This window comes from Trachinotus anak, unplaced genomic scaffold, assembly GCF_046630095.1.
Source record: "Trachinotus anak isolate AG129_WGS33_773 ecotype Australia unplaced genomic scaffold, CSIRO_AGI_Tana_v1 ptg000019l, whole genome shotgun sequence".
In the NCBI taxonomy this organism is placed as follows: Eukaryota; Metazoa; Chordata; class Actinopteri; order Carangiformes; family Carangidae; genus Trachinotus; species Trachinotus anak.
This window is the reverse complement of record NW_027273870.1, coordinates 15,370,111-15,397,857: the sequence shown is the minus strand read 5'-3', so window position 1 is coordinate 15,397,857 and position 27,747 is coordinate 15,370,111. Positions and strand designations below refer to the sequence as shown.

Genomic DNA, 27,747 nt, shown 5'->3' with positions numbered 1-27,747 from the left:
ATCAGCCCAGTATTCCATACTTCATGATCTATGAGTAGCGCTAAATTTCAGTGCAGGAAGCAGTGTGCCCTTTATTGGCAAGAAAAGATGTGGAGGTCGGGGTGGGGAAGGTTAATTTTTTTACATTTTTTTATTTGCTGTGAAAACATCCTTTTTCTAACTTTAATTGTACAATAATGATAACACATAATGACTGATTTTAATCGGGGTTTTTGCAGAATCATCCAATACGAGTGTTCTCGTCTGGGAACTGGATTGGAGGAGGAGGAACTATAGTGAAAAACTAAGCTGGCAGGACACAATTCTTTCTCTAAATGGAGTGGGTTTTTTTTTTTACTTACTAGGATTTTTTTAGAGCAGCAGGGGCACCCACCCACCCCCACCACCACCACCGTATCAGAGTTGTTACAGAGTGGAGCTTCTTCCCTCACAAACTATCTTTAACAAGTGTATAGAGAACATGAAACGACAATATTATTGCCGCAAAATGTATTTAGCGGAAACACCAAAATGTGTTTTTGTTGTTGCTGCTGCTGTTGCTGTAACCACCATTCATTAGCCATGTGAAGTTAGGAATTATGTCTATATTGATAACAACAGATATCTCCATCTCCAGTGAATCAGCTGTATCTACATGCATATTTTCAGGTCTTCACTCCTATAGTACATTCTTTTCAGCAACCATATTATCTGACTACCATTTTGAGAGCAGGCTATGATTTCAGCACATACAAGGAGACAGAAGCAAGATTTTGATCAAATGAGGGAGAGAGGGCTTCTCTGGCAGCAACCAGCAGAGGAGCGAAGAAGAAGACAACAGACAGACAGACAGACAGACGGACGGATTTAGCTGGGAAAACGGTGAACGCCTACAGCTTTCACTAAGAGGTAAGGAGGGGCTCTGGGTGAGAGGGTTTTCAGTGAGTGAGGGCCTTAGTCTGATGGAACAATAGTTGGATGTGATGAGGAGAAGGAAGAGTTTTGTTTTTTTTTAAGTCTCAGGGCTCAGTGTCTTCCTGAAAAAAAAAAATTGAGTAGATTTCACATGATAGATGCTGACCATTTTCTCACAGTAAAACAATGGTGTTTTCTATTATGAGAGGCAGTGGTTGTATTGATGTCCCATGTCGCCCCCATTACTCATGAGCCTGCTGTATGTAATTAGGATGACTCTACAGTATGCTTTCATGATGGTTTTTCATGTATTACCCTTTGTAATTATGCCTTAGACAACAGATTGCGCTATAAGACACCAGAAATTGTGTTGAAGCCTGATGCTGGAGATTTATGGCACTTCCAAGAGAAGCAATGTGAGGGTGGGGTCCCCTATATGTTCATTTCAAAACCACTGCTCTCCCCTTTGGGCTTCGACAGATTGGATTTAAGCATGAAGAATATGGAGCAATAGTGTATATGGTCTATCCAGGCATAAAATTAAAGGCTCTTGTCTATGTGCCCCACATACATCTTTGAAAGAATATGAGAGAGCGCGGGGGGTGGGGGTTGGGGGGGTGGGGGAGGGGGTGAGGAAGAGAGAAAAAAATGGTTTATTTGTCCAGCTATTGTGAACTGTTGAACTGTAATCAACTGTAATCAACCCTGGACAATGAGATGTTTCAATACATGCGTACACACATATACACACAGACACACACACACAAAGACAAAAGGACACACACCAACATATATCATTCTAACCATAAGAAATAGCTTACAGTAATTGCCTGACATTGATATTGATATTACAAAGATTGGTTTCAAAATACCAAATATCATTTATCAAAGACTTGCCTCAGCTCCCTCTTACTCTACAATAAAGGCCCTGCACCAATACCCTCTTCAGTCTCATCTTGATACATGTGATGGATGCCATCTCATCTATCATACATATACCATCTGAGCGAGAGCCAATCCGAGTGTTCAAAGCGCACGTAAGCACACCGCAGGAGAACACGCATACAATTTCTCACATGGTTAGAAAACAGACACGTGGTCCGTGTAAGTTATTGCTGCAGGCCCACAGGCCAGTGTGGTACTCATCTGTCTTGGTGTGACACTATCAGGCTCCCTTGCAAAACACAGAGGTGGTAAAATGGTTTTATTGCGAAATGTGAAAGATACGTCAGGAACAAATTGACGGGTGCTGATACATGCCAAAGGGGCATGGTGCCTTTATCTCAAAGGAGTTGTAATGTCCTCGGCAGAGACTAAACAATGCCGTTTATTTTGGAGTCACATCCTGTGAATGTGCTAAAAGTAAGCTAGCAGATTGGAGCCCCGCTCTCACACAGAATTATTCACCAGCCAGTCAAAGGGGGTTTAACCTGAGGCAGCATAAGGTGCTATATTTACACTTGAGACAAGGCTAGTCGGCTCGATAACACGAGGGGAAAAAAACACAAAACAGCACAAATGATGTAAACATGTATTATCAAGCCATTGATCACTTCTATATCTGTTAATATCTTTGTTCCATCAAGCATGACCATCTAGTCATCCTCGCCCTCCTTCAGCCTATCATACTGCACCATCAGCTAAGCTCCAGATCAATACTCCCTGGCACATATTCTCACTCTCAAAGACTTGGAATGAAAATGGCATTCGATATCAATCACGATCACAGCTGTGCCACTGAACAGGCACAATAAATGACAATATTATTTTTTTTAATTTACCATCAAACGGCCAGTAGCATCAAAGTGCTTCAAGTCAGATCTTTCAACCTAGTTTATGCTGAAAGGACCCAGATGAACAGGGAGTAGAAGATGTATGTAATGCAGTTAAAGTAAAAGCCTAGTAAGCAGGAAATTTAAGAGGGGCCTGGGGATGATGGTATTACAGCAGACGCTGATTGTGGACAATCTGCAGCAGAAGAAAAAGATATGGAAAATATCATTGGATGCAGTATGGTGGATATAAGTGGCGTGGAACAGTTTAACAATCTGAAAACAATCTGGTTGAAGTAAGTGACACTAAGAAACAATTGTAATCAAGCCAGAATTCCCCTTACATTGTCTCAGTCACTGAAGTCAACCGGCACAGTCCTTTATTTGCAACAATACTGCATTTTCAAACCATGCTGTCGTTTCCGCCATTGATAAGAAATGCTGTGTTTATGCCACAGCACTGAGAGATTTGTGCCCCCAGCCCTATGATGACCTCATTGTTCATTGCCCCATAATTCAAATCTGCTCCGCTGTGTTGCATCACATTGTGTATGACTCATTTCCAAGCACCCCGTTCTCTAAACAAGCGAGGCCTCCTCAGCACGCCATAGTGAGCCGCACAAACAACATAGCAGAGAATTTCCCCATCAATTCTACTGCAACTGACTAGCATACGCACAGCACACAAACACACAAAGCAACACAATGTTTAAATGGATTGGACTGGGAAGAGGAGGGGAAGGGGTGAGTGCTATTGTATATGATTTCCTGCGGAGGCCAAAATAATCGGCGGACCTTTGAGTGAGCTTCTTACAATCACCCTGGCCTTGTACACTGATTCTCCATTCAGCTCTCTAATGGCACTGTGTGTGTCACTAAATATACCGCTGTCTGGCGGCTCTTTATGATTGTGTTAACTTATATGTGTATGTTAACACAAGTGCAAATATGTGTTTGTGTGTGTGTGTGTGTGTGTGTGTGTGTGTGTGTGTGTGTGTGTGTGTGTGTGTGTGTGTGTGTGGGAAACAGTGGTGGTAACTGATGTGTACCGCACTGATGTGTGTTTGGAGCATCCGTGGGAAGAAATGCATGAACGTGTGTGTGTGTGTGTTTCTATTGAGTGGTGACAACTTTGAGTGGGGTGCGGGGAGGTGAAGGGCACAGAGGAGAAGTGTGGACAGGAGATGTGTTGACTGGAAGGACAAGTGTTTTTTCTTTCTTTGTGAAAGAGGCATAACAACTGAGTGAGCGAGAGGTTTTAGAGAACAATGGGCTGTGGATACAGTAGCTAACGTAGAAAGCAGCTGCTCAAACATGTAATTCAGAGACAAATCAAGTGATGATAGTAAAGGCCATTTGTAGAATGAAACAGAAAAAGCCTGTCGACAAACTTTCATTCTTTTCAGACTGTTGTTGCAACATTGACATGGTTATTTTAGACTGTGGTTTAAGTCAAACCTGCCAGATAGACAGGTAAATATGAGTAGTGTAAAAAATCAATAGTGTTGTGCACAGCCATCCTTCTGAGATTGTGAATTTAGAATAATGGTATAAAAATGACATAAATTAACCTTTTTGCAACTTCTCGGCTCCACTTTGTCATAATAATAACCCTCGCTTTACTGCCCTCTTCAAAACAGTATTACAAAGCGTTTTGCAACCAATAAACGTACAATAAATAAAAGTCAGTGATGGCAAACATAAAAGCTGGACATGAAATAAACTCAGTGCCGCCTAAGACACAAATAAAAGAGTGAGACTGGTCAACTGGTCAAAGTAAAATGAATAAAAGCCTGTACTTTAAAAAAAAAAAAACAAAAAAAAAAAAACTTTTGTTAACCTGTTACCCAGTGAGGCCCCTCAGACTGATCGTTTCAAAGCAAGAAGTACAAGTCATCAACTAGTGCTTAGGTTACTTTAAAGCCAGCAGAGAACTCGTACTATTTAATATCTGCTCTCTTTAGAATTCCAAAAGTTAGAAACACAAAGTAGGGGAGAGGCAAATGACATCACCCCATCACCATGATTTTAATATCCAAATAACCAGCTGTGGGGGCAATTTCAGCATTGACTTACACTGATTGATTTCTCAATATTTTTTATCCCATGCGAGACAGAGCACAGCCTGAGGTCATTAGGCTTGTTTAATTTGGCTGCTGCAAAACTTTGATTAAAACAAGATGCAATCAAACCTTTGAGGACACCTTGTTCAACAGCTTTGCTTTTGCTACCTGTAGCTGTGTTTTCACAAGTGAATGTATTATTGAAGAAAATGTATTATTATTATTATTATTATTATTATTATTACTGTTATTATTGTTTTTTAGTAGTAGCGGTAGTAGTTGCAATGGTAGTAATGGTAGTGTTGTAGTTGTGGTGGAGCAGAAACTAGTGGTTATTTTCATCATCAAATAATCCGCCTGTTATTTTCTCATTGAATGGATTCATCCACTTGGTTTATAAAATGTCATAAAATGATTTTCTCAAAGGGCTTGTTTTGTCCAATCAACACACCAAAGATATTAAATCATATGGTGAGTTGCAAGAAAAGCAGCAAATTCTCAGAATTCAGACAACTAGCCTAGATAGGCATTTTTCTCAAACAATTACTTAATCAATTACTTGATTATCAAAATATAATTTCATGTCCAAGTGTTCAATTATTCAATTTATTGTTACAACTCCTCATTGGGTTGAATGCCATTGGGCTACAGCAGCATCATTTTTGAGATTTGACCTGCAATTCAGAACCACCAGCTGACACAGCATCACAGCCCAGCTGGTACTGCTTAATGGTACGATTACAACATACTGCTAAACAATGCAATAACCAGTGAGCGGGATTACAGCATGTATCACTTTCAGCACCACACATCAACAGCCCAGTTAACACACAGCATGAGCAGTCAGGCCGACAACGTACATTTCCTCCAATCGGCCCCAAAATACAGACAGATAATAGGCTGTGGTGGTTTCAGCAGAAAGCCTTCCAACAGCTCCATATTTAGGCAGAGCAAGACATCCATCTCTGGAGGGCTATTCTAGTCGAGGCCATGGGAGCAATGAGACAGTGAATACCCTGAGATCTGACATCCAGTCATCTACTGCTGGTTTTCCCCCTTCCCCAAGCATATATCTAATCAGGTAGCAAAGTAACTGCGTAGTCCTCTCGCATGGACTGAACCGCTAATAGGGTTGAATGATATGGGAGGCAAGTTTCACACATTAAGAGAGGTGAACTGAGCTGATCGCTCCAGTCGACGGTGGAAAATGCGGGGAGCTGGGGTTATTCTTTGAGGGAAGGGAAAGGGTAGGAGGAAGGATGTGTTAACACATGACCGAGTGCTTTAGGTGGATGAGGAAGACGGGCAAGGATCTGGCCTCATTATTTCAATACGGGGAGAGAGATGTCGTCTAGTGCAGGAAAAGGCTTTTGAATTAGGTTAAACTCGGCACACAAAGTGGGGTTGAGACTAGGAATGTGAATCATCACCGCATTAGGAAATCGTGCAGTGAAATTCAACAGCTTGCTTTCAGTGAAACTTAATATTATTACTGAAGCATTAAGATTAGTCTTTTTTTTCACAGCTTAAGCTACAAGAGTGACAATTTATTTATGCAGGAAGGTTGGTTGTCTCTGTGAGCACCTTCTCTTTATTTACAAGGCTTTCTGACATAAACCTTTACCTTGCCGTGTATAAATTACCTACACAGAGGACTGGAGCCCAGGAACTGCAAATTCTTTAGGAAAAGCCTGTTAAAATGGTTCTGTGCAAATTAGCCCTTATGTTCTTTGTGCCCACTAAACACAATTAATAGCTTAAGTGTAAGATGTTAGAGTCTCTAATAACCCTTGACAATGGAAATAGAGACTTCACCAGTTACACAGCTGATTTTATGCCTGCTTGTCCTAATATTAAAGCGTATATGTGACTATGTTATTGTTTGTCTGCAATGGATCATGTTGTCTGCCAAGGTTTATTTTCATTACCTCAAGGTTTCAATGTGAGCTCAAGATGTTTAATATATGATCCCTCATTTAAATCATAGGCTGCTCCAGTTACAAGCCAAGATATTGTTATTGGAGCCACCCAAATCCAAACCAAATATTGTGTTACATTAACAGCTCCAAACAGAGAGTCAGTCCTCAGTTAATCAAGCAGAACGATCCGAATTAGCACAACCATCCCAATTTGCCCCCTGTTTTCCCAAACAAGGAGCTTTGTGTTTCATGTGCATCATAGCAAGCGAAATGAATCAGTGACCTAATTAAAGGAGGACAGATAGACCTACAGTCAGCAGATTGCTTGATTGCTGCTGTTGCACATTATACAGCTTCAGGTGCTTCAGCAACGTCAGTGCTGCGTGGGTGTCATTACTGAATGTGACACAAGACGCTCTTTGAAACACCGTGCGTTCATGGTGTGATGTCTGACAAACACCCCACCACTATTCGAGCCTGTCACAAAAGTAAACATCCCCAGTAGCTGGTGTAAATTTGGGAAGGAAAGCACAAACACTATTGAGGCTGCACGCTTCTCCCCAGTTTAAAACAGACAAACAACTTGTAAGATGCCCACAGCCAGCATATGGACAGGAAACCACAAGAACTTTTGAGTCCATATCTTTCTCAAACATTTAGGCCAAGTAATCAACTCTGCATACAAATGCATCCGAGGGACTGTAGGATCACTTAGGCACAAACAGATGCAGTGATGACAGACGATTTAGTGATATTCATCTCACCCACAAACATAATAATCTCCTTGGAGACAGGCCTGTGCTTTAACAGATGCTACCAAAATGGCAGCCAAGCAAATCTACGTGAATTTTTTTTTTTTCTCCAGCGTAGACATAGGCTACAGATAACTGCCTACACTGACCATTTTCCCACCTGCTCAGTGGATTCCTTGGAGACACTTTTCTTATCTGCAGCGCTGACAGATGAGTCAACATATAGTGTCGACCACTCCAACCAACAGAGCCTTCATACACCCTTCTATATCACACTGTATATTGAGATCTACACAAAGAGTCTGCACACCACATCTTTGCTGAGAGTCATTTGGTTGCTGAGGGGCCAACCCACAGCCGCCCAAGCAGACACACACACAGCAAATGATCATTGAGGGATGCTTTGTTTTGCCAGTTATCATTTGCAATTATTTGGAGGGAAAAGACCACCGTAAAGCCCTGTTCGCCATCAGTAAGGAGTCACAAAACTATTAGGCAAAACAAAGGACAGCTTGCTGATTACAAGGCGAGTGTACTGTACATCTATGGTCACACAAATCAGAAGCAGGCTGCACCTCTCTGTTTAGGTCAAGATCAAAGACCTTCAGTAGTTTTCAGTTGCACATCAAGGTCATTTGCAACCCCCACCCCCCCCCCACCCCACCCCCACACATCTCTTCTGTAAATAAGAGTCATAGCTTTCACTCATGAATCCGCATGATTGACGTATCCCCGGGTGCACTGGCCTGCTGGATACTCCTTTTCTTACAGAGCAGCTGGATTTACTGTGGATTTTAGACTGACAAACCAGCACAGCCCCAAACAGGACAACTGCATTCCCATATACTCAAATGACAGCCTCGTAAAATAAGGGGGGGGGGGGGGTGAACCTGAGGAGGTGAACACTTAGTCTATCTGTCATCCATCATGCCAAAGCATGTGATTTGTCATTGCGCCCTGCAGTCAGGCAGATACATGCGGCCACAGAATAATAATTATGTAAACCCCGGCCGAGATGCAGTCATGGGGTAATGCGATTGCATTGATTATTAGCTGGAGAGGTAATAGGTATGATTGCTTATCACTTCAGCCTCAGCGTTCATCTCACATCCGAGAGCGACGCCCATCGCAGCCGCAAGCCGCCGGACCATCATCTGTGCAAATACGCCGACTATATCACATTCTGCCCTCCCGTCCGTTAGGGCTAGTTTCCGCGCCCTTTAAGTACAATAATCGCAGGCCACATTCCCATGGGCATCCGTGAGAACCAAAGTCAGCGCTGCCATATAGCTTTCAGAGCAGGTCAGTGACAGACACAGGTTGACATGTAGTCAAGCTCGGCAGCGACGTCTGCACAAACCCTACATCGTTTGTGAGGGAATAAAGAGCGGATCCTTACCGTGTCGCCAGTCGCAGCGATTCAAGCGCATATGTACACATCCGGCGCAGAGAGGAGTCAGGGATAACCTTTTCTGCGCTCTTTCATACAGTCCCCACAACGCAGATCTTGGATAGAAATATATCTTCCCAGTCGATAAATAGCTTAATTTCACTGACAAGGCGCCTCGACTCCGGCTCCGTAGTGAATTCTTGCTGCGGCGAAAAGACAAGACGCGGTCAGACCAGATGGAAATAAAGCCGAAGCCGTGCGCTCAGTATCCCGATCGGCGCTCTCACAGGAGGTACCGCGTCCGTCCAAATGCACTAAGAGCAGTGAAGCGCTGGAGGAGGACAGAGGAGTATCTCTCTATCCGTCTGTCTGCGTCCCTGCCTCCCTCCCTCCCTTCCTCCCTCTCTCTCTCCCCCTTCTCTTTATCTTTCCTGGTTGTCTTTATGTTCTTACAGACTTCAGCCGAAGTCCACAGGCGCAGGGGAGCAGCGGAGCAGAGGACCGTGGTCAACACAGAGAGAGAGGGAGAGGGGTCAGCAATGACAAACCAATTTGGAGGCGCTGTGGATGCTCGGTGGATCAGAGTGCAGCCCGGCGAGAGGAGCGCTGCGTTGCAGGCGGGCGGGGAGCCGAGGGTGGGTGGAAGGCTGGGGAGGGTGGGGGTGGGGGGTGGTGGGGTGATGATTCCTGCCTGGGGGATGCAGAGAGAGGAAGAGGGAGAGATGAAGCGGGGGTGTCTGGTGGAAAACATGGCACTGGATTTAGCTCCTAAATCTCTGGACCTAGGGCTCCACCTGCCGTGTGAAAACACACAGGGGTCCCCCAAACTTTCACGGTGCTCGTAGAGCACATGAAACACCCACTCTGTGTGAATTTAAAACAAGAAGCCCACACTGAACGTGTTTTTCTTTTTTTTTTTTTTTTTTTTAATTCTTAGACATTGGCTTGATGTATGCATATGCATAATTGTAACTTTGGATGACAACTGCAATACGCAGCCTACAGTTGGTACAGTTCCATTCATTATCACAGCCTCTGCTAAATAAAGAGCAAAAAATAAATAAATAAAAGTGAAATCACAGCCGACCTCCCGGAATCCATTAAATGTCTTGTTATGGTCCCCGGACCCCAGTTTGGGATTTGGAAAGCCGGATATTAAATGTGGACCATTCGGCCTGAAGCGGTTTGCCCGGTGGGGGTCTACCGGGCAAACCTTAAGGTCGTGAAAATGACATTATTAGCAGCAACGAGCTCAAAATGTTATTAGACAGAAAAAAAAAAAACAATCAGAATTAGGTGTAAACAGGAAAATACGATTTTTCATGTAAAACAAAATGTTGTATTTCAATCCAGACCGGATGCGTAAATTTATAATAAATAAATAAATAAATACCCATTAAAAGTGAACCTTTTTTTTTTTTTCCGGAGTTCCAGTGGGCGTTTTGACTTCAGACTCGGGCTGGAAACTTGATGTTTTAATATCTCTTGCTAGGCCAATATTTAACAATGCATTTTTAGGATATTCTCACATTCCTCTTTCTTTTTTATTTTTAATAGTTGTACAATCTTTTTTTTTTTTTAATGAGGTTATGGGGGGGGGGGGGGGGGGGGGGCAGGGATTGTGCAACATATTCAGAGTTTGGAGTTTAGCCTGCTCGACAATAATATTCGTAAGAATCACTTGTACAGTGCCCCACTGAAATACATCGCAGGATTACTGTGGACGAGCTCTTTTTCATCAGGGATGAGCCCTCTGTGCCTGAAGATCAGAGGGTGACATGCGCACTTGCGCGGCGCACGGACACAATGCGGGAAAATAAAGCGTCCGGCTCGCCTCTTGCATATCGTGCCGTCTCTCAATAAGCTGTTATGACTTGTCCCATCAGGAAAGTGTCATTCCTGGTATTCGTTTTCAGGTAGATCTACCCTGCGGACTGGTGGAGGCGGTGGACGCGCTCGCTGTGCTGGGAACTCAGTGGGGACCTGTTGATAGCCCACCGGCGACGCAATGGAGGTGAGAGGAGGCTTTCTGCAACAAGCCTTTCTGAGGCTGACCGTCTGTTCGTCACAGTAATAGGTCTAATGTGCCCCGGTCGTTTCAAAAGACAGGTTAATAGATTGTTTTATAGATTACATATCAAATTAGATGCTAATGAGCCTGAGTAATTACTGTAAATCAGTCATCAGATTTTTATTTTTATTTATTTATTTATTTTTTAAATCCGAAGCAGTAAGCATGGCGTTACTATCAACAGGTATAAGATAAAGATTTCATTAGGCTGCCGTGAAGGGCATATAAGTACTGCGATACCCATCGTGCCTATCAATGGCCTCTAATTAGATTTCAGACGAGACGTTGTCATTTCCAGCCCATCGTTTTGCAAATCAAATCATGTCATTGGTATCGTGCTTTGAGGCAATACAGGCTCCCCCTCAAGTCAGATTGGTCGGGAGGCCATGTGTCGCTGTTAATTACCATCACTGGCTGATAAAGCCTTTTGGAGAAGATTTAAATCCTGCTAAAGAGCATTAAGGCGCTTGCAAACAAGCATGGCACAGGCCCTGGAAGTGAGGATGTCGAGGTAAAATGAGACATGCTGCTGAAGAGGTGTCAAAGAAATGACTGATTCCATAATTGCAATGGTGTGTATCATCAGCGGAGATGCCTCCAAGGTGAAACCTCACCTTGGCACTTTTATTCTACGAACATTCTGTCACATCTGTCACCAAAAATGTAAACAGTCAGACTGTCTGTGTCAGGTCTTGCTGAAGCACAAGCCCTTTGTATTTTTTCTGTTATTCACGTTGCAGGCGCCAAAGAGCGAAGAATGACATCTAACTAAGGCAGAAAGTCACAAAGCAGCAATTCATCTGAACAATCCGGCCGGCGACGATGGAAATCATGGGTGAGTGTGTTCAGTGGCTTGCAGAGGTAGGGTGCTGTTTAAAGTCAGCCATGTTCCAGTAACCTCAGTGAGACTCCCCTCCGCAGCCATCATCAGAGGCTTACAATTAAGTTGTCAGGCATGGCTGCAAGAGCCAGGCAGGAAGGAATAGTTACATGTGCAGGTGGCAGAGGACTCACGGTCTGGTCTGTAGTCAAAACTTTGTGGTGAAGAGTTTACAGGGTCTTAACCTTCTGCCACATACAATTACTGCAGTTGTGGCTTGCGCTCATTACCTGCTGCTCCACTAAATAAACAAGGGCGATATGACCTGACACAGTGCTTCAGTTTTTTTTTTGTTTTTTTTTTTTTTTGGTTTGTTTTTTCTGTTCAGCTTTTGTCTTTTTTAGTGATTGTGTGATAAAAAAAAAAATTTAAAGCCAGAATAAAAAAAAAAAGAAGGATTTTTTTTACCTGAGGCTTTAGTCCCAAGTGAACTAATATTTGCTTTTGTAAATTTAACAACTTAGTCAGGAAATTGTGAAGAGAAGAATGTGACAGTATATACAAAAACCAAACTGAACCCACGCTCAGGGTTCAGGGATATCCCTTTCAGACGAGCATGTCCACCCAAAACCTACTAAACACAGTTGTTTTCAACAGAGGCAGTGATTTTGGAAAACACTAAATGTTGTATTTTAACAAATTCATTTTGCAAATCTGGAGAAAACTTTTTTTTTTTTTTTTTTTGCACCGGTACCTGTTGAGTGTTGACATTTCACACCTTATTATGAAAGGTTTTGGTTTGTGTCAGGGCTGCCCCGGAGCCGCTACAACATGTGGAAACTAACGCAAAGCCAAACAGGAGAAATCCTGTTACTGTATGACATGAATGATGTACAATTTCTCTGCAGATACTCAGTGTGCCTTGGAGGCTGTGGAGAGACTGCAAGCCAAACTGAAGGAGAGAGGGGAAGCCCCCACACAGGAGAAACTCTCCCTGCTAAAGACTGTCCTGCAGAGCCCCCTATTCCATCATATACTCATCTTACAGCAAGCTCAGCGGAAGCCCCTGGCGAAGGTACAGCCCGAGCATCACTGTGTAGGTGTTTGGTATATATTGAATGGTGGGGAAGGAGCCGGAATCATTCCTAAAATACTGAATGCAGGAACCAAACTGGATGAGTAATCAGCTTACCTAAGCTTACCACTAAAGCCCCGAGAAAGAGAGAGAGCAAGGGAGAGCGAGAGAGGGGAAGGAAGAAGTGGCTATATATCATGTTGCGGAGTTTACAGGAGTCATCTGTAACGTTGTCATAAGTCTTGAGCTCTTGTGTGTGTGTGTGTGTGTGTGAGTGTGGGATGTGGTTGTGGTGGTAGCTGATATACCAGTGCGTCTCCAAACAGTATTTTTCATATATTCATATTCATATATATATGTGTGTGTGTGTGTGTGTGTGTGTGTGTGTGTGTGTGTGTGTATGTTGCTGTATGACATGCATGACACTATCAAGGTATTTAACTTATTTGTCAGTGGTAGGCATCATGGCTTGGTAATCGCCTGTGGTGGTGTGCTGTAATAGGCTAACCCTATAAGCCAAACAGTCTCAACACACTTGCATTACTACATTAGCAATGTGGCGTAAGCCTGTAGCTGTTTAACATCTCCGCACTGCAGGAAATGTGGCACTGGATTGTGTCAAAGGTTTCTGGATTGTTATGGGGACAGACACTGACACAGTTGTTATTAGTTCTTGTGCACGTTCTCTTACAGTATGAGCAATCTAAGTGCATGTCAATGCGGTGTGAAGCTGCCTATTTGTATTTTGATAGGGTTTCATCTTTTATTCCGCTAGTGCTATTTCGACAGGTGTCAGAGTCGTTAGAGTGGAGTAGCATGCAGATCAGAAATAAGCATTTACTCAAACTGAAAAACATAGAAACAGAAAACCTGAAAGACAAAAGGGATCAGTTTTGTGGTTATGTGGTATTGAGCAGAAGCCTTTATCTGAGATCCTCATGTTTCTGCTCTTTCATCTTTCCCTTCTCCGCTCCATTTTAAACCTATCTGTCTATATATTTTTTTTTCTTCTGGCTAACCCTCCCTCCCTGCTCTCTCTCCCACATCTTTCTTCACTGTCTCACAACGCTCTCCTTTCCCGTCTTCTTTATCCTTTCTCTTTCCCTCCATCACTCCCTCACCCTCATCCTTTTCCTCTCTGTCTCCATATCTCCTCTCTTCAATTAATGTCTCCACCTCTCTATCAACTCCCTTCCCCATCGCTTTATCTCCGCCATCCATTTTCCTAACAATCTTTCTTTCTCCTTCCCATGCACCCCTCAATCCTTCTCCAATTCATCTATTCGCTCTCCGTCCTACCCAATCCATCGCTCCTACTTCCATCCCCTCCGTTTCTACACTTTGATCTTCTCATCTCTCCATCTGATCCTCCTCCACCCTACCAGGGGAGGGGCATTTCCAAATCGGTGTCCATGAACTGTGGACCGTGCCAGGGCATGGCGGTGGGGCTGAAGACGCTGAGCCACAGTGACTCCTATACATGGGCCGTGGAGAACCGAAGGCCCAGCACTGCCAGATCCTTCCACAGGGACGGCAGCGTCTCCTCTCTGGGCTCCCAGGATCTGTCCTTCTCTGACATCTACCCGGGCAACAGCATTCCCACCGAGTCACAGGTATATAAAATAGCCATCATAAATGAAAGATAATTTAGGAGGAGGTTAGTGATCAGGCAATTTATTTTTTAAAGCACCCAACTCTTGAACTAAGCAAATTTTCTTTTTCTTTCCACTGTAAAACATAACACACCGCCACTGGAAATGTCACATTTTACATTTGAGAATATTACATTCCTTCATAAATCTCAAGCACAGCTGGATATCACTTCGTCTGAGGGTTTCACCTGATCCTTAGCGGCTGCTCAGCTAACTCAGTGTCGTTTGAGGTTTGCTTTTATTTTACGCATGGCATTTATTTTTTTAGTACTGCACTCCCCCTCGAATTTCCCGCACCATGTCGATGGGGAGAAACCTTTCTGCTATTGCTCATGAGGTACAGTGATGTTACAAGTGAGGTGTTGCTGTAGAGCTAAATGTGTCTCTGTGGATGTAGATAAAGAAGGGTATCAAGTGCATTTAGCACTTTAGCTTGTTAATGCTGTTTCACTTTTTTTTTTTTTTTTTTTACCAGTTTGATAAGAATAGATTTTTCTTCCCCCTCCCTCCATTGCTCTCTCTCTCCAACCTCTCTTACAACCTCTGCCACATTAGAGGCGTCATGTGGAGATGATTGAGCTGACCAATGATGGGAAGGGGCTCGGCTTTGGCATCATAGGAGGGCGGAGCACAGGAGTCATGGTCAAGACCATCCTTCCTGGAGGAGCTGCCGGCCGGGTAAATCAACCTACCATTCCATCTAAGGACCAGTTTCACAATTGTGAAATATGTTTTTTACATTCTCTTACTGAGAGTTACATTAGGAGATCAATGCCACCGACATGTCCCGTTAAATATGAATCTGCAGCCAGGAGTTTGTTAGCTTAGCTTAAAGACTGGAAACAGAGGGTAACGCCTCGCCTGACTGTGTCCAACAGAAGAAAAATGTCTACGTTTCGCTGTGGTGAAAAACAACCCTCTTGTTTTGCCTCTACTTCTATTGCTTCTTTTCTTCTACTGAAGTTAGCATGCTAACCAGCTAGCCCATGTTCCCGTCGCACCACCTCGTCACTTTAGCATCACTGCAGCAGAACTAGCGCTGCTCAGAGGGTGTATTATAACCACTCTTAAACGTATCAATTGCTAAAGCTCTTGCCAAAACCGATAAGTAAACAGCTGTCAGTGCCATCGTTGGCTATGTAGCAATAGCAAAACTTACAAATAGCTCCTTTAAAACTCATGAATGAACCCTTTGTACCTCATATGCAAGTTTTGTATGAAATCTTACAAAGAACATCATACTGCATTTAAGCGAAATTTTTTGAGTGGAATCTGCAGAAGTTATTAAATATTTCAACGAAGACTAGCTCCTAAATGTTTTTGTTGTAATGGTGCTCCCCAGGATAAGCGCCTGCGTAGTGGAGATCAGATCCTGCGGATTGGAGATACAGATCTGGCGGGAATGAACAGTGAGCAGGTGGCACAGGTGAGGCCTCATTTGCAGGAACTTTACAAAAGAAGCTCATGCATTTAAGTGCTTTTTTTTTTTTTTTTTTAACCATAAATCTATTTCTTGATATTGATATTGATAACGCTTTATGTAATAGGTGTTTAAATAACAGATAAACCTAACTTAGCTGCCTGGCCCAGTCACTGTGTGTATCTAAAGGGAAGCCCTGTTAGGGACTTTCTCATCCACTTCATAGAAGAAAGTTCTAGAATCTAGATGGTTCCATTGTTGGACAACAATGAAAAACAGTCACTTTAGCCACAGTTCTTACCAACCATGAAGTATCCATGGGTGCTTTCCACTCTCTGGCCTCAGGATTGTTGCGATTGGCATACTACAACGAGGCAAATAAGATGGCATACTAGAATACTTTGGTGAGATTTATGTTTCATCAGAAGTGTTTTCCAACAGTTTTGTTTTGTTTTACAAGGGAAAAGACTTCACTGATGAAGTAGTTTGGACTGGTTGATTTGGGTCTGGTTAATCACCTGCACTTCTGTTAAATAGCAGCGCAGAGCTCTGAACAGGTTCTGAACCGGTCTAATCTACTGTATGCCACACTGTTTTTCCAGGGCAGCTGCCTCTAAACAGATTTTTCATTTCATGTTATTTATTTATTTATTTATTTTGTCACACACTCACTTTTCACCCTCTCACAAATGACCACCTGGCCCAGGTGCTGCGAAATGCTGGTACCAAGGTGAAACTGCTCATTGCCAGGGACATTACGAAGGACAACCACCTTTCCTCTCCTGTTCTCAGCCAGGACAGCTTGGATGGCAAGGTGTGTGAGTGTGTGTGTGTGTGTGTGTGTGTGTGTGTGTGTGTGTGTGTGTGTATGTATAAAGAATCACATAATTGGCTAATTAGTGACATTAAATGTGTTATATGGTACTCTTTAAACCCCCAAAATTAGCATAAGAGTTTTCTGTTTGTGCTCCTTTTCAGCTCAATGACTTGAGTGATGACTATGAGTTCAGTGTGCAGTTCACTAAAAACAGCCGGGGCCTGGGATTGACCATCTCTAGCTACATAGGTGACCTAAACTCAGGTAATGATATCTACTAAGTTTTAACTCTGTGAAAAATTAGCCAATTATCATTATTCCCAGTTAGGTTGATGGAAGCAAACCGCGCAAAAAATAAAATGACAAAGAATACCTCCTTAATGTAAGTCATCACTGATGATGTGTGAGTTTAGAGCTGCATTTAAATAATCAATGTTAATTTCCCTTTAATTTATCTCGCCCTCCTCAGTCTACAGTGCCGGTGTGATAGTGAAGAGCATAGTGAAAGGCAGCACTGTTGATCAAGATGGACGCATCCACATTGGAGACATCATCCTATCTGTGAGTTCCACTAAAAACATAACAGATAGCTTTTTTTATTGTGCTCTCTGAAGACAAATACCCTGTTCTCTCAAATATATTCTCTGCTGAACCTTAACGATTTCAGCATCTCAGAATCTGCACAGTTTGCAACTTTTAGTGGTTCTATATACACCAATTAGGGTCTTTTTTAGCTGATGAAGGGGAATTCTTCTAGTTTTACTTTTACTCCCATCCATCTCTTCATCATCTCTTGTTTTTGCCTCTACTCTCCATCTCTCTCTATTTTTTACTTTTGATTACTATTGATTTCCTTTTGCGCTCCCATGTAGTTTACCCTCACTTGACGTACCTCCATATAATCCTCCTTCGCTTTCGTCCTGGGTCTTTTCCCCTAACCATACTTTCAACATCTCTTGTCCCACCCCACAGGTGGATGGGGTGAGCCTGCAGGGCTGCAGTGAGCAGAGAGCCATGGAGGTGCTGAGGAGGACAGGTCCCCTGGTCAGGCTGAGGCTGCTGAGGAAGGCCGTCCGCCTGAGTCATATCCTGCCCCCGGTTCCTCCCCTGCAGCCCCTCCGACACTCCCACAGCTTCCATGAGGGCAATCCCTACAGAGTGGGCCTCAACAAGATTCAAGAGACAGGTGCTTTGTGTTGTGAGAGGGGAACATACTGGCTCGGTTGTATCATGAGGGGATTGGTTTTAAAGTAACTGAGCAAATGTTGATTTGATTTGTCTGCACTAATATAATATTACTGTGGAAATGTACACATATTCTAAGTTGTAAACAACTTAAGTGTGTTTGAATCCTTGCATGCATGCTTTCCCTGTCTCTCAGGAATCTGCTCTCTGCGTGAAATCTCCCGGCGAGCAGCATACGCCAACAGACGACCCCGACATGATTCCAGAAACGGTAAGTACCCCTTCCCATACTGCACTGCAGTCTGGAACTGGATCATGGGACTTAGTCTGATATGCTAATTGGGCTCTGGGAGCAGCAATGTGGCAGCGAAGCATGCTCTTTGATGGGAGTCTATTTATAGTGTTATGTAGTCATGTGTTTATCCAACTCATTCAACTCATTCCAGATGATTTGTCTCTCACCCCGCCTGCATATATGGCTTTATTTAGAGAAGGATTTTTGGGCTTGATTGGCGAGCACAGTCAAATAAGCCCTGATTGCTGCAAGGCTTCAATAGACGAATGAGAAAACATAAGTTTGCCAAAAATTCATAAGATGGTGGGTGTGAATATGCATGCCTGTGTGCCTGTAGTGTGTGTGTGTGTGTGTGTGTGTGTGTGTGTGTGTGTGTGTGTGTGTGTGTGTGCGTGGTTGTGTGTTGACATTCTGCTTTGCCACAAGGAGAATTATGTAAAACAGCAGAGGTGATGCTTTCATCACCTCAGGATCCTCTTCTTTATTGACTGGATCATTTAGGGCTAGGTACAATGTAAATGAGGATGTGTGTTTGTCACTGGTTGCATTATCTGTATGTGTGATATGAGCGTGATTGTCTTTGTACGTGTGCACATTTTACAGGCGTGAAGCTGACGCCGGCTGAGGAGGAGGACCTGAGGAGGAGGTGGCAGCATGCGGTTGGACCCAGATATGAAGTTATTGTACGTCTCTCTGTAATGAAGATGAGCATTAAATATAAAACACTGTCAAAACATATTAGCATTTACAGTATATGCATGTAAATGTAAATGTATGAAGTGCACTCCAAAACCTTTGCTTCTCTTCCTTTGTTTCCCACCTCTCAACTTTCACATCGCTCTTTCAGGTGTGTCAGCTGGAGCGTTTCAGCGAGACAAGTGGTCTGGGCATCAGTCTGGAGGCCCGTGCAGGACATCATTACCTGTGCTCCATCTTACCCGAGGGGCCCGTTGGCCAAAGCGACAAGATCCTCGCTGGAGACCAGATATTGGAGGTAACCGTCTGATGCTGATCCTTTCAACCAGCTGTTCTGCTTCTCATCCTTGAGTTGTTTGATAAAGATATGATCTGTTTGGAAACGATTATTTTGCTACATCTATGGGATATAAGTGGGTGACTGATAAAGAGGCTCCCTCATGGATTATCTCTAGTTCACAGTGCCATGGTTTCTCTCATGTTTCCAGCTGTTATTCAAGCAGTTAGCAATAACAGGCTGTTCTTAAAGCACTCTCTGAACCACCACCTGGAGTGGGTGGCATATTGTGTTTTGAATACCTACACATACATCTGATTAAGACAAACATCCTTTTATTTTTTTTTTAACTTAAACCATACAGCATAGTTTTATGCTCCTTTCAACACACGCAATTTCAATGCTACGCAACTTTTTCCCTTAAGGAAGCAAAAAATCACTTACAACAAGGTGGGTGTGAATGTGTGTGCCTCTGTGCGTTTGTGCCTGTACCGTAGGGGGAGAGCTTGCCCTCCTCCCCCTCCACTGGCCAAGTTCACGCACCCACACATATCACTCATCGTGATGAGCAGTCTGATGGAAGTTTGGACAGTCTACAGTAGCTTAACTTTGTCATATTGAAAAACGCTGCAAACTGCCTCGTGTCTTTCCCGCCTTTGAGTGTGCAAGCCAATATGTGTGTCGCTGCTCAGCCCGCGGATTTCCTTCAGACGACATCAGCGTGGTGAAGCCCACGCTCGTCTCCAACTTTAATTGATCCACACCGGCTTTAGTTTCTGCTTTCAGCTTTAATTGGTCTTGCTGTGACTTGATGTACTGTGGCCTCTAATTGCTCCGCGCAATCCCAAAACTGAAATATCACTAAAAATGTCAAATTTAAGAACTGTGTTGTAGATTTAGTCATGAATGTATTGTACACACAGACACAGACCTACAATTAGATCACCAAAACAACACCAAGGGGTTGTATTTCTACAAAAGCTACAAGCATGACTATGACAATCTCTTACTGTATATCTATATTTATATTTGTAGTATTTATCCTCCCTGCAGGTGAATGGGATCCCTCTCATTGGAGAGACACACAAGGAGGTGGTCAGTATACTTAAGGAGCTGCCGATGCATGTGTGCCTGGTGTGCTCTCGCATTGTACCCCCTTCAGTTCCTGACAGTGATGAGGAAGATGATGAGGATGTCCATCTCACCCTGAAAGAGCTGCTGGCTGAGTTCAATGACAAGGTGAAGGCACTGAGTGTTTTTGCTGAAATCATTTTCCTTAAGACAATATAAACCACATTAGGAGTTACATACATCCTCTACATTTGAAATGACCCTCTAAGATGCAGCTGACGCGCTCCTCTTTTCTTATCAATCTCCTTGTCTGCGCCTTCTCTCTTCTCTGTGCTTGTCCCAGTTGGACCAGGGCTGTGTCATTCCCTGTCCTACAGCTGAGGACATCACCAAGCGTGGCGTGCCCCCCATGTCACCTCCTCTGGCCATGTGGGAGAGAGAGGCTCAGGTGGTCGAGCTGGAGAAAGGCGAGTCGGGACTGGGCTTCAGTATCCTGGACTACCAGGTCAGAGACATGCCCCTGAGCCTTTCTACAAATAGAACAGACTGGAATAGGCTACAGTCTAAGAATATCAGTGTCGATCTGGATAGGGTGAACAGAGGTGGACTTCTATATTCTACAGGAGAGTTCTTGTATTCTCTATACAGTATTTATAAGCTAAACTGAGTGGAAAGTGTGCTGACAGCTTCTGTTTAAAGTTTTAGATTAAAAACAAGTCCACTCTTCAACAAAGATCTGTGTTCAAGTTTTCAAACCATGTTAAGACAAAGTACTTTTATTATAGCTGATTGCCCCTCTTTGAGACCATCCAGTCAGTTTTCTTTTCTTATTAATAAGTCTCTTTTATCCTGTTGTTTACCTGCATTCATCTCTTGTTTTAATTAAAGTAAACCCTCCCCTCCATTCTTATGTTTAACTCTAGGATCCAGAAGATGCCACTAAAACAGTTCTGGTAATCCGGTCCTTGGTGCCTGGAGGTGTAGCAGATCGAGATGGCCGCCTGCTTCCTGGTGACCGACTCATGTTTGTTAATGAAACTGACCTGGAAGGTTCCAGCCTGGATTATGCTGTGCACATCCTTAAGTCCACCGGCTATGGCCCCGTCCGCATTGGTGTTGCCAAACCCCTGCCAGTATGTGAAGATGATTGAATTAGTAGTATTTGATTTGATATCTGTCAGTAGAGAGACATGAGGGGAGAGATGGGGACTGACATAAATTAAAGGTCCCTGGCTGGACATGAAGTGGGGACACTGCAGCTCATAGGCTACCAGGGCAAAACAAGACTTAATTTATTTCAATGTTTGTTTAAGATACATGAGTAAATTTTAGTTTAATATTTGAGACATAAATAAAAGAAAAGAAAGTAGGAGCGGAACAATCTTCTATTGTGTTATACTATATGTATTTTTATATTACTGTATTGATATATATATATTGTGTGTGTACTTTATATATATGTATAAACAGTTGATTTTGTATTGATGAAAAGACCAAAAGAGTATCTACTTTTGGTTGATCCAGAAAATGAAATACCTGACAAAAATATGGTAAATGGTCATTGACAAATTTTATATTATCACACAGTATACAGTATGTTATCATGTGCACTTTTGTCACTATCATAGGTTACAACATATGTACATACAACATATATGCAATCCATAAATTCAAAAGCTGCTTTTTAATGGCTTCTTGAAATCCTGATCAAACTAACATTTTATAATTAAAAACACAACTAATATTCCCACAGTTATGCAAGGTAATTACATAATTGTGTCATTTGCTTTAGAGCACTGTATTTCTTCTCCTTTTTGTTTTGGACTGTGGCTTAGTAACAAGGAACAGAGAATCCAGTTACAGGCCGTCTGAATTTTTAATGCAGCTGAGAGACGAACACAATGCTCGACCACAGTACAGATGGAGAGAGAAGGGGAGAGGAGTAGAGGGTGTCTAATTTACAGTCACCTTCTTTAGCCTGTTTGCTTCCATGTGAATTTGCTCAAATCTGAAGCACGCAGCTAATTTTTATTTTTCCCCCAAACTCTCTGATTTCAACTTTGAAATTTTTCTGTCCTCAGCTGGAACTGTGCGGCGGCTTAACGCCCATCTCAGAGAGGAGCACGCGAGCTTCCTGCGATGACACTGACAGCCACACTCAGGTCAGCCTGCTAGCTGAGGCAGCCGAGGCTTGCACCAACACTTTCAACTCTGAGGACAATAGCGTCATCCAGCCGTTCTACACAACAACGGTACGTCAGACAACGCAACATAAGCATCAGGCACAAAAAGACGATTTATATCCCTGGACATTTCTTTGGACACATTTTCTGCTCACTTTTTTAGCTTTTGTAGCTGATGCCCTTTACTCTCTCCGTGGTGCACAGGGGGAGTAAAGGCCATTGTTACTTTCTTATATTTGGCTATAGAATCTGTGCTATACTGCAGCATTGTTTTAAACCATGCACAAAAGTCAGATTTATTTATTATTTTTCTTTACAGCAGCAGTGTTATGTGCTTACTGGGTGCAGAATACAGATGTAGATAAATGGAGTTGTCATAATTGTCAAATTGTACAAGTTTAAAATGTGTAATTTGGTCCATAAAGAGAAAATACAGCATGTTGGATAATCATGCACTACCATACAACAGGATTGTTGATGATTTTCTTGACGCTTCAGACTCAGCAGGAAACATCTTTGCAGTGACAGTTACAGTCACACTGCAACACTTTGGATATTGCAGTCTATTGCTCATTACCATGCAAACCTGAGATTCTGTGGGTAGCCATTTTAGCTGCTCCAAAGGAGATTACCACGACAGCGTGTGTTCTGTCTGTTCTCATTCTATAATGGGGAGCTTAGAGCCAGCTGTATCGGTATCACTGGGTCAGGTATAGAGAAAGTGCTCAGTGTCAAAGACTTGTTCCCCCATTGTTGCCTCAACTCAATCCTATTGAGGCAGCCTTTTGTACTCGCTTTTGCTTAATTACCAACAATTGCCTCTCAATGAAAAGTGCTTACTGCTTGCACGACATTGGCACCTAGTCTAACACAAGGACATGCAATTTTGCCACACTGTCTCTCACATACACACACACACACACACACACACACACACACACACACACACACAAAGAGACTCAGAGCAGCAAGTGTCAAAGTGTTCTCATCAAAGACAGGCTTGTTGCAAAGGTAGCTTCAGAAATTCAGTGCTGCTTGTACTTCCTGTGGATGTTCAAAGAAGATTTCCTTGTTGCCCTTCCTCTTTGTGAAGTGCCCGGGGGACCAAAGAAGTCTACCCTTCTGCATGTTTTTACATCTCAGAGTTATTCCAAAGGGCGTCATCCTGGGAGTTAATAATTGTTGTTTGATTTTTTTTTTTTTATTTTTTTTTATAGTCATACCAGATAGTTGTTTAAGACTGTAGCACTCTATGTCATACCTATGACGTGGGAAATCTGCAGTTATTTCTGCTCCTATACAGTCCTATTTATTATGTTTACCAGACACCACTCTTGACTTTTAGCCATGCTAGGGATGGCAATGTCAGTCAGTGGGTTGGTTGGACTGAAATATCTCAGCAAATCCTGGATGAACTACCATTAAATTTTGTAAAAAAGCATTCGTAGTCGACAAAGGATGACTCCTGCTGACTTTGGTGATCTTCTGACTTTTCCTCTAGTGCCACCATGAGGTTAACATTTGTGGGTCAGACTGAAATATCTTGACACCTATTGGATGGATTGTTATGAAACTTTCTGCAGATTTTTCAGGTCCCTAGAGAACAAATTCTCATGTCTTTCCGTCTAGCACCACAAGTATATCAACGTTTTCACTTCAGTCAAATATCAACATCTACTAAATCCCCAGAGGATGAATTGTAATAATAAATCTCCTGGGCACCGCTGTCAGGTCGAACTGTCTGTTTGTCCAGTGCTTTGGTTTCTGACCAAATACCTCCAAAAGTAATGAACTTTGTGTTTACTGCTAATTTGCACATGTTAACATGTTAACATGTTAACACGCTAAACTAAGATGGTGAACATGCTAAGTGTTATATCTGCTTAACATCAACACCACTGTGCCTAAGTATGGCCTCACAGAGGCTTTTACTCTTGTTTGATGTATTTGTCACCCTACCTTGACGCTCATACTCACTCATGCTCTCTGTTGTCTCTCTCTTAGGAAAACCAGCTGCGTAATCGCTTTAGCATCATGGAAGACGACGATAGGCAGCAAGCCCCACCTCCACCTCCCCGCACCAGCTTTGAGAGGACAATCACTGTTGTCCGGGGTAACCGTAGCCTTGGTATGTTCTCTGTCTTTCTAATGGTGATGATGTCTTGGTGTGTGTACGTCGCTGGCATGGCGATAATGACACTAATAGGCGGTGGTGATGACGACTGCCCTGAAGAAGAGTGGTGAAGTGGTGTGCTCCTCATACCTGAGAGGAGATGATTAGTGTGTGTGTGTGTGTGTGTGTGTTTGTGTGTGTGTGTGTGCTCCACAGTATCCACAGTATACATGTATGTGTCTTACTGATTAAGACTAGTAAGGGAGCCCAAGAAAGATTAAAATAATGTGAAATAATATAAATAAGTAATATTGAAACCAATGAGTATATTAAATTTGAATGTTGATCCTTCTAATATCCCAATACATTGTCTTAACTGCTCCAAGATCAAGTCAAGTGTTTGACTACTCAAACATGACAGAGAGCAAACAAGGTGTAGCTGAGGGCACTCCTGCACTTTCCTCTAAGGGCACGATGCAAAACATAAGGAAACAATCTCATTTACATTCTGGAAACATGCTCAAATAAGGCACCACAATGCTTGTGTGTGTGTGTGTGTGTGTGTGTGTGTGTGTGTGTGAGTGAAAGTTTGAAATTATGTAAATTCTTATAGGTAGAGAAAATCAAGGTCATAACCAACAGTCTGTGTGTCACTGCATTCTTTGGTCTTCATCTGTTTAAAATATTGTACCTCATATTGCTGAGATATTAATGTAGTCTAGTTTTCTGGAAATCCAAATGTGGAGGGTTTACAGATTTTGTGTGATTTTGGTTTTGTAAATTTAAATATATTTGAAGCAAAAGCTTCAGCATGAGTTACCATCTGTACCTGTAAGGCTTGAATGGGGGATTTTTTATGAGCAATAGTATTGTAGTGCAATATTTATTTGTACTACTTTACCTTCTTCCAATGATTAGGTGCCATGTACAATTCTATCTATTACATAACAATGACTTAATGCCCAGTTTTGGAGATGAGACATGTACTGTATGTAGAGTGAATGGTTGGCTTGTACTACAATGTCTGTATGGCTTTTAGAGCAGGTTGTCAAAGGAAAAGGTTTGAAAGACTGTAATGAGGTCTTTTTTTCTTGCCTTGCTCATCTAATACCATGAATATAAGCAGCCTACTTAGAAGTCTTTGCTTGTCCTTGAATGGTGTGAACCTGTTGCACTTAAGTTTATAGTGAGCTAAAGACGTTTTGTTGAGGTCAAAACAAATAGATTTTCATATAGAAATTTTCATGTGCGAAATAACCATAAATTATCATTAGAGTTTTTGCAACAGAGTTAGTTATAGAATAATGTATTCTCATGTTGTGTCATAGTATTTTAACACAGTTGGATTTTGAGACATTCAACGTAATCCTCTCATGTCTTTGAAATGTGTGTCTTATGTTTGTCCTGTCAGCGTCAGTAGCTGTGTCTCCAGTTGATTGTATTCCAGGCACTATGATTGTATTGTAATTTGAATGTGATACCAAAAAACAATAAACTATTTATTTGATCAAAAATAAGCACAAAGTCATTTCTTTGATCAACTTCAAATTATGTACGACCATAGTGTTGTGGATGTGTGTAGTTGTTAGACAGCAGTGTAGTGTGCAGGCGCCATAGGCCAGAATCTGTTGTAGCCCTCCCTCTCTGCACTGTGTGTTTATGTGTTTGCATGAGGCGTGCGTGTGATGCCTGATTTACCTGCTTCTGCCTGTTTGCGTTAATGAAGTGTTTGTGTAATCCGCCTAGCATCCAATTTGATAATGCCAAAGTCAGGTGTTTGTACGACTGGCATGTGTTACCCTTCTGTGCCCTGTGCCCTGTGCCCTCTGTGGGTGTGAGTGTGTGTGACTGTGTGTTTGTGCACCTTATGTGAGTGTGACTGTGAAGGATGATGCTGTGTAAATGTCAAGCATGTGTAGCCATGTTTGTGTGCTAATCTGCCTAGTGTCTGTATTGATTATGCTGATTATGCCACTGTCAGGTGTTTGTTTGGGCGACTGTGTGTCTGTCTGGCATGCATTCAAAGCAGCCTTAGCCAACCCTCCACTCACCTGTGCTTGTGTGTGTGTGTGTGTGTGTGTGTGTGTGTCCATGTGTGCATGTTGGCAGGGATGTCGGTGAGTGCAATCAAGGACGGCTCAGGCATGCTGGTGCGCAGTGTGGTCCAGGGGGGCTCTGTTAGCCAGGATGGCAGGCTGGGGGTGGGGGACGCCATCTTGGCCATCAACGGAGAACCTACCTCCAACCTGTCCAACGTCAAGGCCAGGGCCATGCTCCGCAGACACTCTGTCGTAGGGCCAGAAATGAGGTGAGGAGCCAGTCACTGTCCAACAGCACTGCAAAATGTAGAGAGTCTTGTTCTGCACTGAGAAAAGAACGTGTGGTCCTGACTGTTACATTGTTACATCATGGAGTAGCTCGCTCACGATAGCTCTTAAGGGCATTTTAAAGTTTTCTCACTCTACATCATTGAACTCCCTCTGGATCACCTGTTCTCAGTGATCCTCAATCTGAATCCATAAGCACTGGGCGGCTGGATGTGCAGCACTGTGTGCGTCATCCTCTTTACTGTTGCCCAAGTGCTGCTTAAAACTTCACATTTTTTAATTGCTGTAGACCTTTGGCTCTGATGCACAATACGTCATCATCAAGTACAGAAACAGCAATAAACGTTTTAGTAATTCTGACAGAACAGTAATTCACAGAACATGTTTCATTTAGTTTAGTTTTTTAAGCCAAAAAAGCAAGAACTTAACAGATTTATTAAAGATAGTAAAGGTAGTTTTTTTAGTTTTATCAAAGGCAGTGATGCTACTAGATGCGGTGTTACTGTCAGAACATCTTCTGTGAAAAAGGTTTAAAGACCCTGAATGTACAAACAGGCTTCTCACTTATTCTTGTTAGTTTGACCTCTGCACAGGTCGAGGTTTGATTTGCATGAGGAGACCAAACTGTGCTAACAGATAAAAATGATACAGGTGTAACACAACTAACTGGAGGATCAGGGTGATCAAATCAAGCACACTCTTCACACATCCACACAGTCCTTAGGAGGAAGTCTAATCAGGCATGACTTGTTTAATTGAATGTCTCTTTAATTGCTTAAGCAGAGCAAACAAAAGGGGCTTCCAATATAAAAACTCTACATCATTACACACACACAAAAACAAAGTGGTATCAAGAATTATCAATTCAAATTCATTCATTCATAATCTGCCCTGTTTTAAATATTTCCCTATATTTTATATTTAGTGCCCCATATTTGTGTGAAGCCAGTTTTGA

The 27,747-nt window shown here is 42.7% G+C and overlaps 2 protein-coding genes across 4 annotated transcripts in view; one reads left to right on the top strand and one right to left on the bottom strand.

Annotated features, from left to right (window-relative positions):
• Positions 1–9,290, bottom strand: part of adgrl3.1 (adhesion G protein-coupled receptor L3.1) — a 108,405-nt gene extending 99,115 nt beyond the window's left edge. The window contains exon 1 of the mRNA XM_071503395.1: positions 8,800–9,290. The gene's annotated coding sequence lies outside the window, so the exon portion shown is untranslated. The remainder of the gene's footprint in view (positions 1–8,799) is intronic.
• Positions 9,291–9,313: 23 nt separating this feature from the next.
• LOC139635863 (multiple PDZ domain protein) overlaps positions 9,314–27,747 on the top strand; it is a 37,743-nt gene continuing 19,309 nt past the window's right edge. Inside the window, exons 1-21 of one of the 3 annotated variants that reach the window (XM_071503389.1) lie at positions 9,314–9,425; positions 10,707–10,804; positions 11,602–11,696; positions 12,590–12,756; positions 14,142–14,369; positions 14,677–14,745; positions 14,964–15,086; positions 15,751–15,834; positions 16,535–16,642; positions 16,807–16,909; positions 17,115–17,206; positions 17,618–17,831; positions 18,027–18,101; positions 18,729–18,808; positions 18,973–19,119; positions 20,152–20,337; positions 20,513–20,674; positions 21,093–21,302; positions 22,251–22,421; positions 24,357–24,480; positions 26,575–26,773. In XM_071503389.1, coding sequence (XP_071359490.1) covers positions 11,684–11,696; positions 12,590–12,756; positions 14,142–14,369; positions 14,677–14,745; positions 14,964–15,086; positions 15,751–15,834; positions 16,535–16,642; positions 16,807–16,909; positions 17,115–17,206; positions 17,618–17,831; positions 18,027–18,101; positions 18,729–18,808; positions 18,973–19,119; positions 20,152–20,337; positions 20,513–20,674; positions 21,093–21,302; positions 22,251–22,421; positions 24,357–24,480; positions 26,575–26,773 — 2,555 coding nt within the window. In that variant the 5' untranslated portion in view covers positions 9,314–9,425; positions 10,707–10,804; positions 11,602–11,683. Of the gene's footprint in view, positions 9,426–10,439; positions 10,805–11,601; positions 11,697–12,589; positions 12,757–14,141; positions 14,370–14,676; positions 14,746–14,963; positions 15,087–15,750; positions 15,835–16,534; positions 16,643–16,806; positions 16,910–17,114; positions 17,207–17,617; positions 17,832–18,026; positions 18,102–18,728; positions 18,809–18,972; positions 19,120–20,151; positions 20,338–20,512; positions 20,675–21,092; positions 21,303–22,250; positions 22,422–24,356; positions 24,481–26,574; positions 26,774–27,747 lie in introns of those variants that run through there. The other 2 variants (XM_071503390.1, XM_071503391.1) reach the window with 2 other exon arrangements.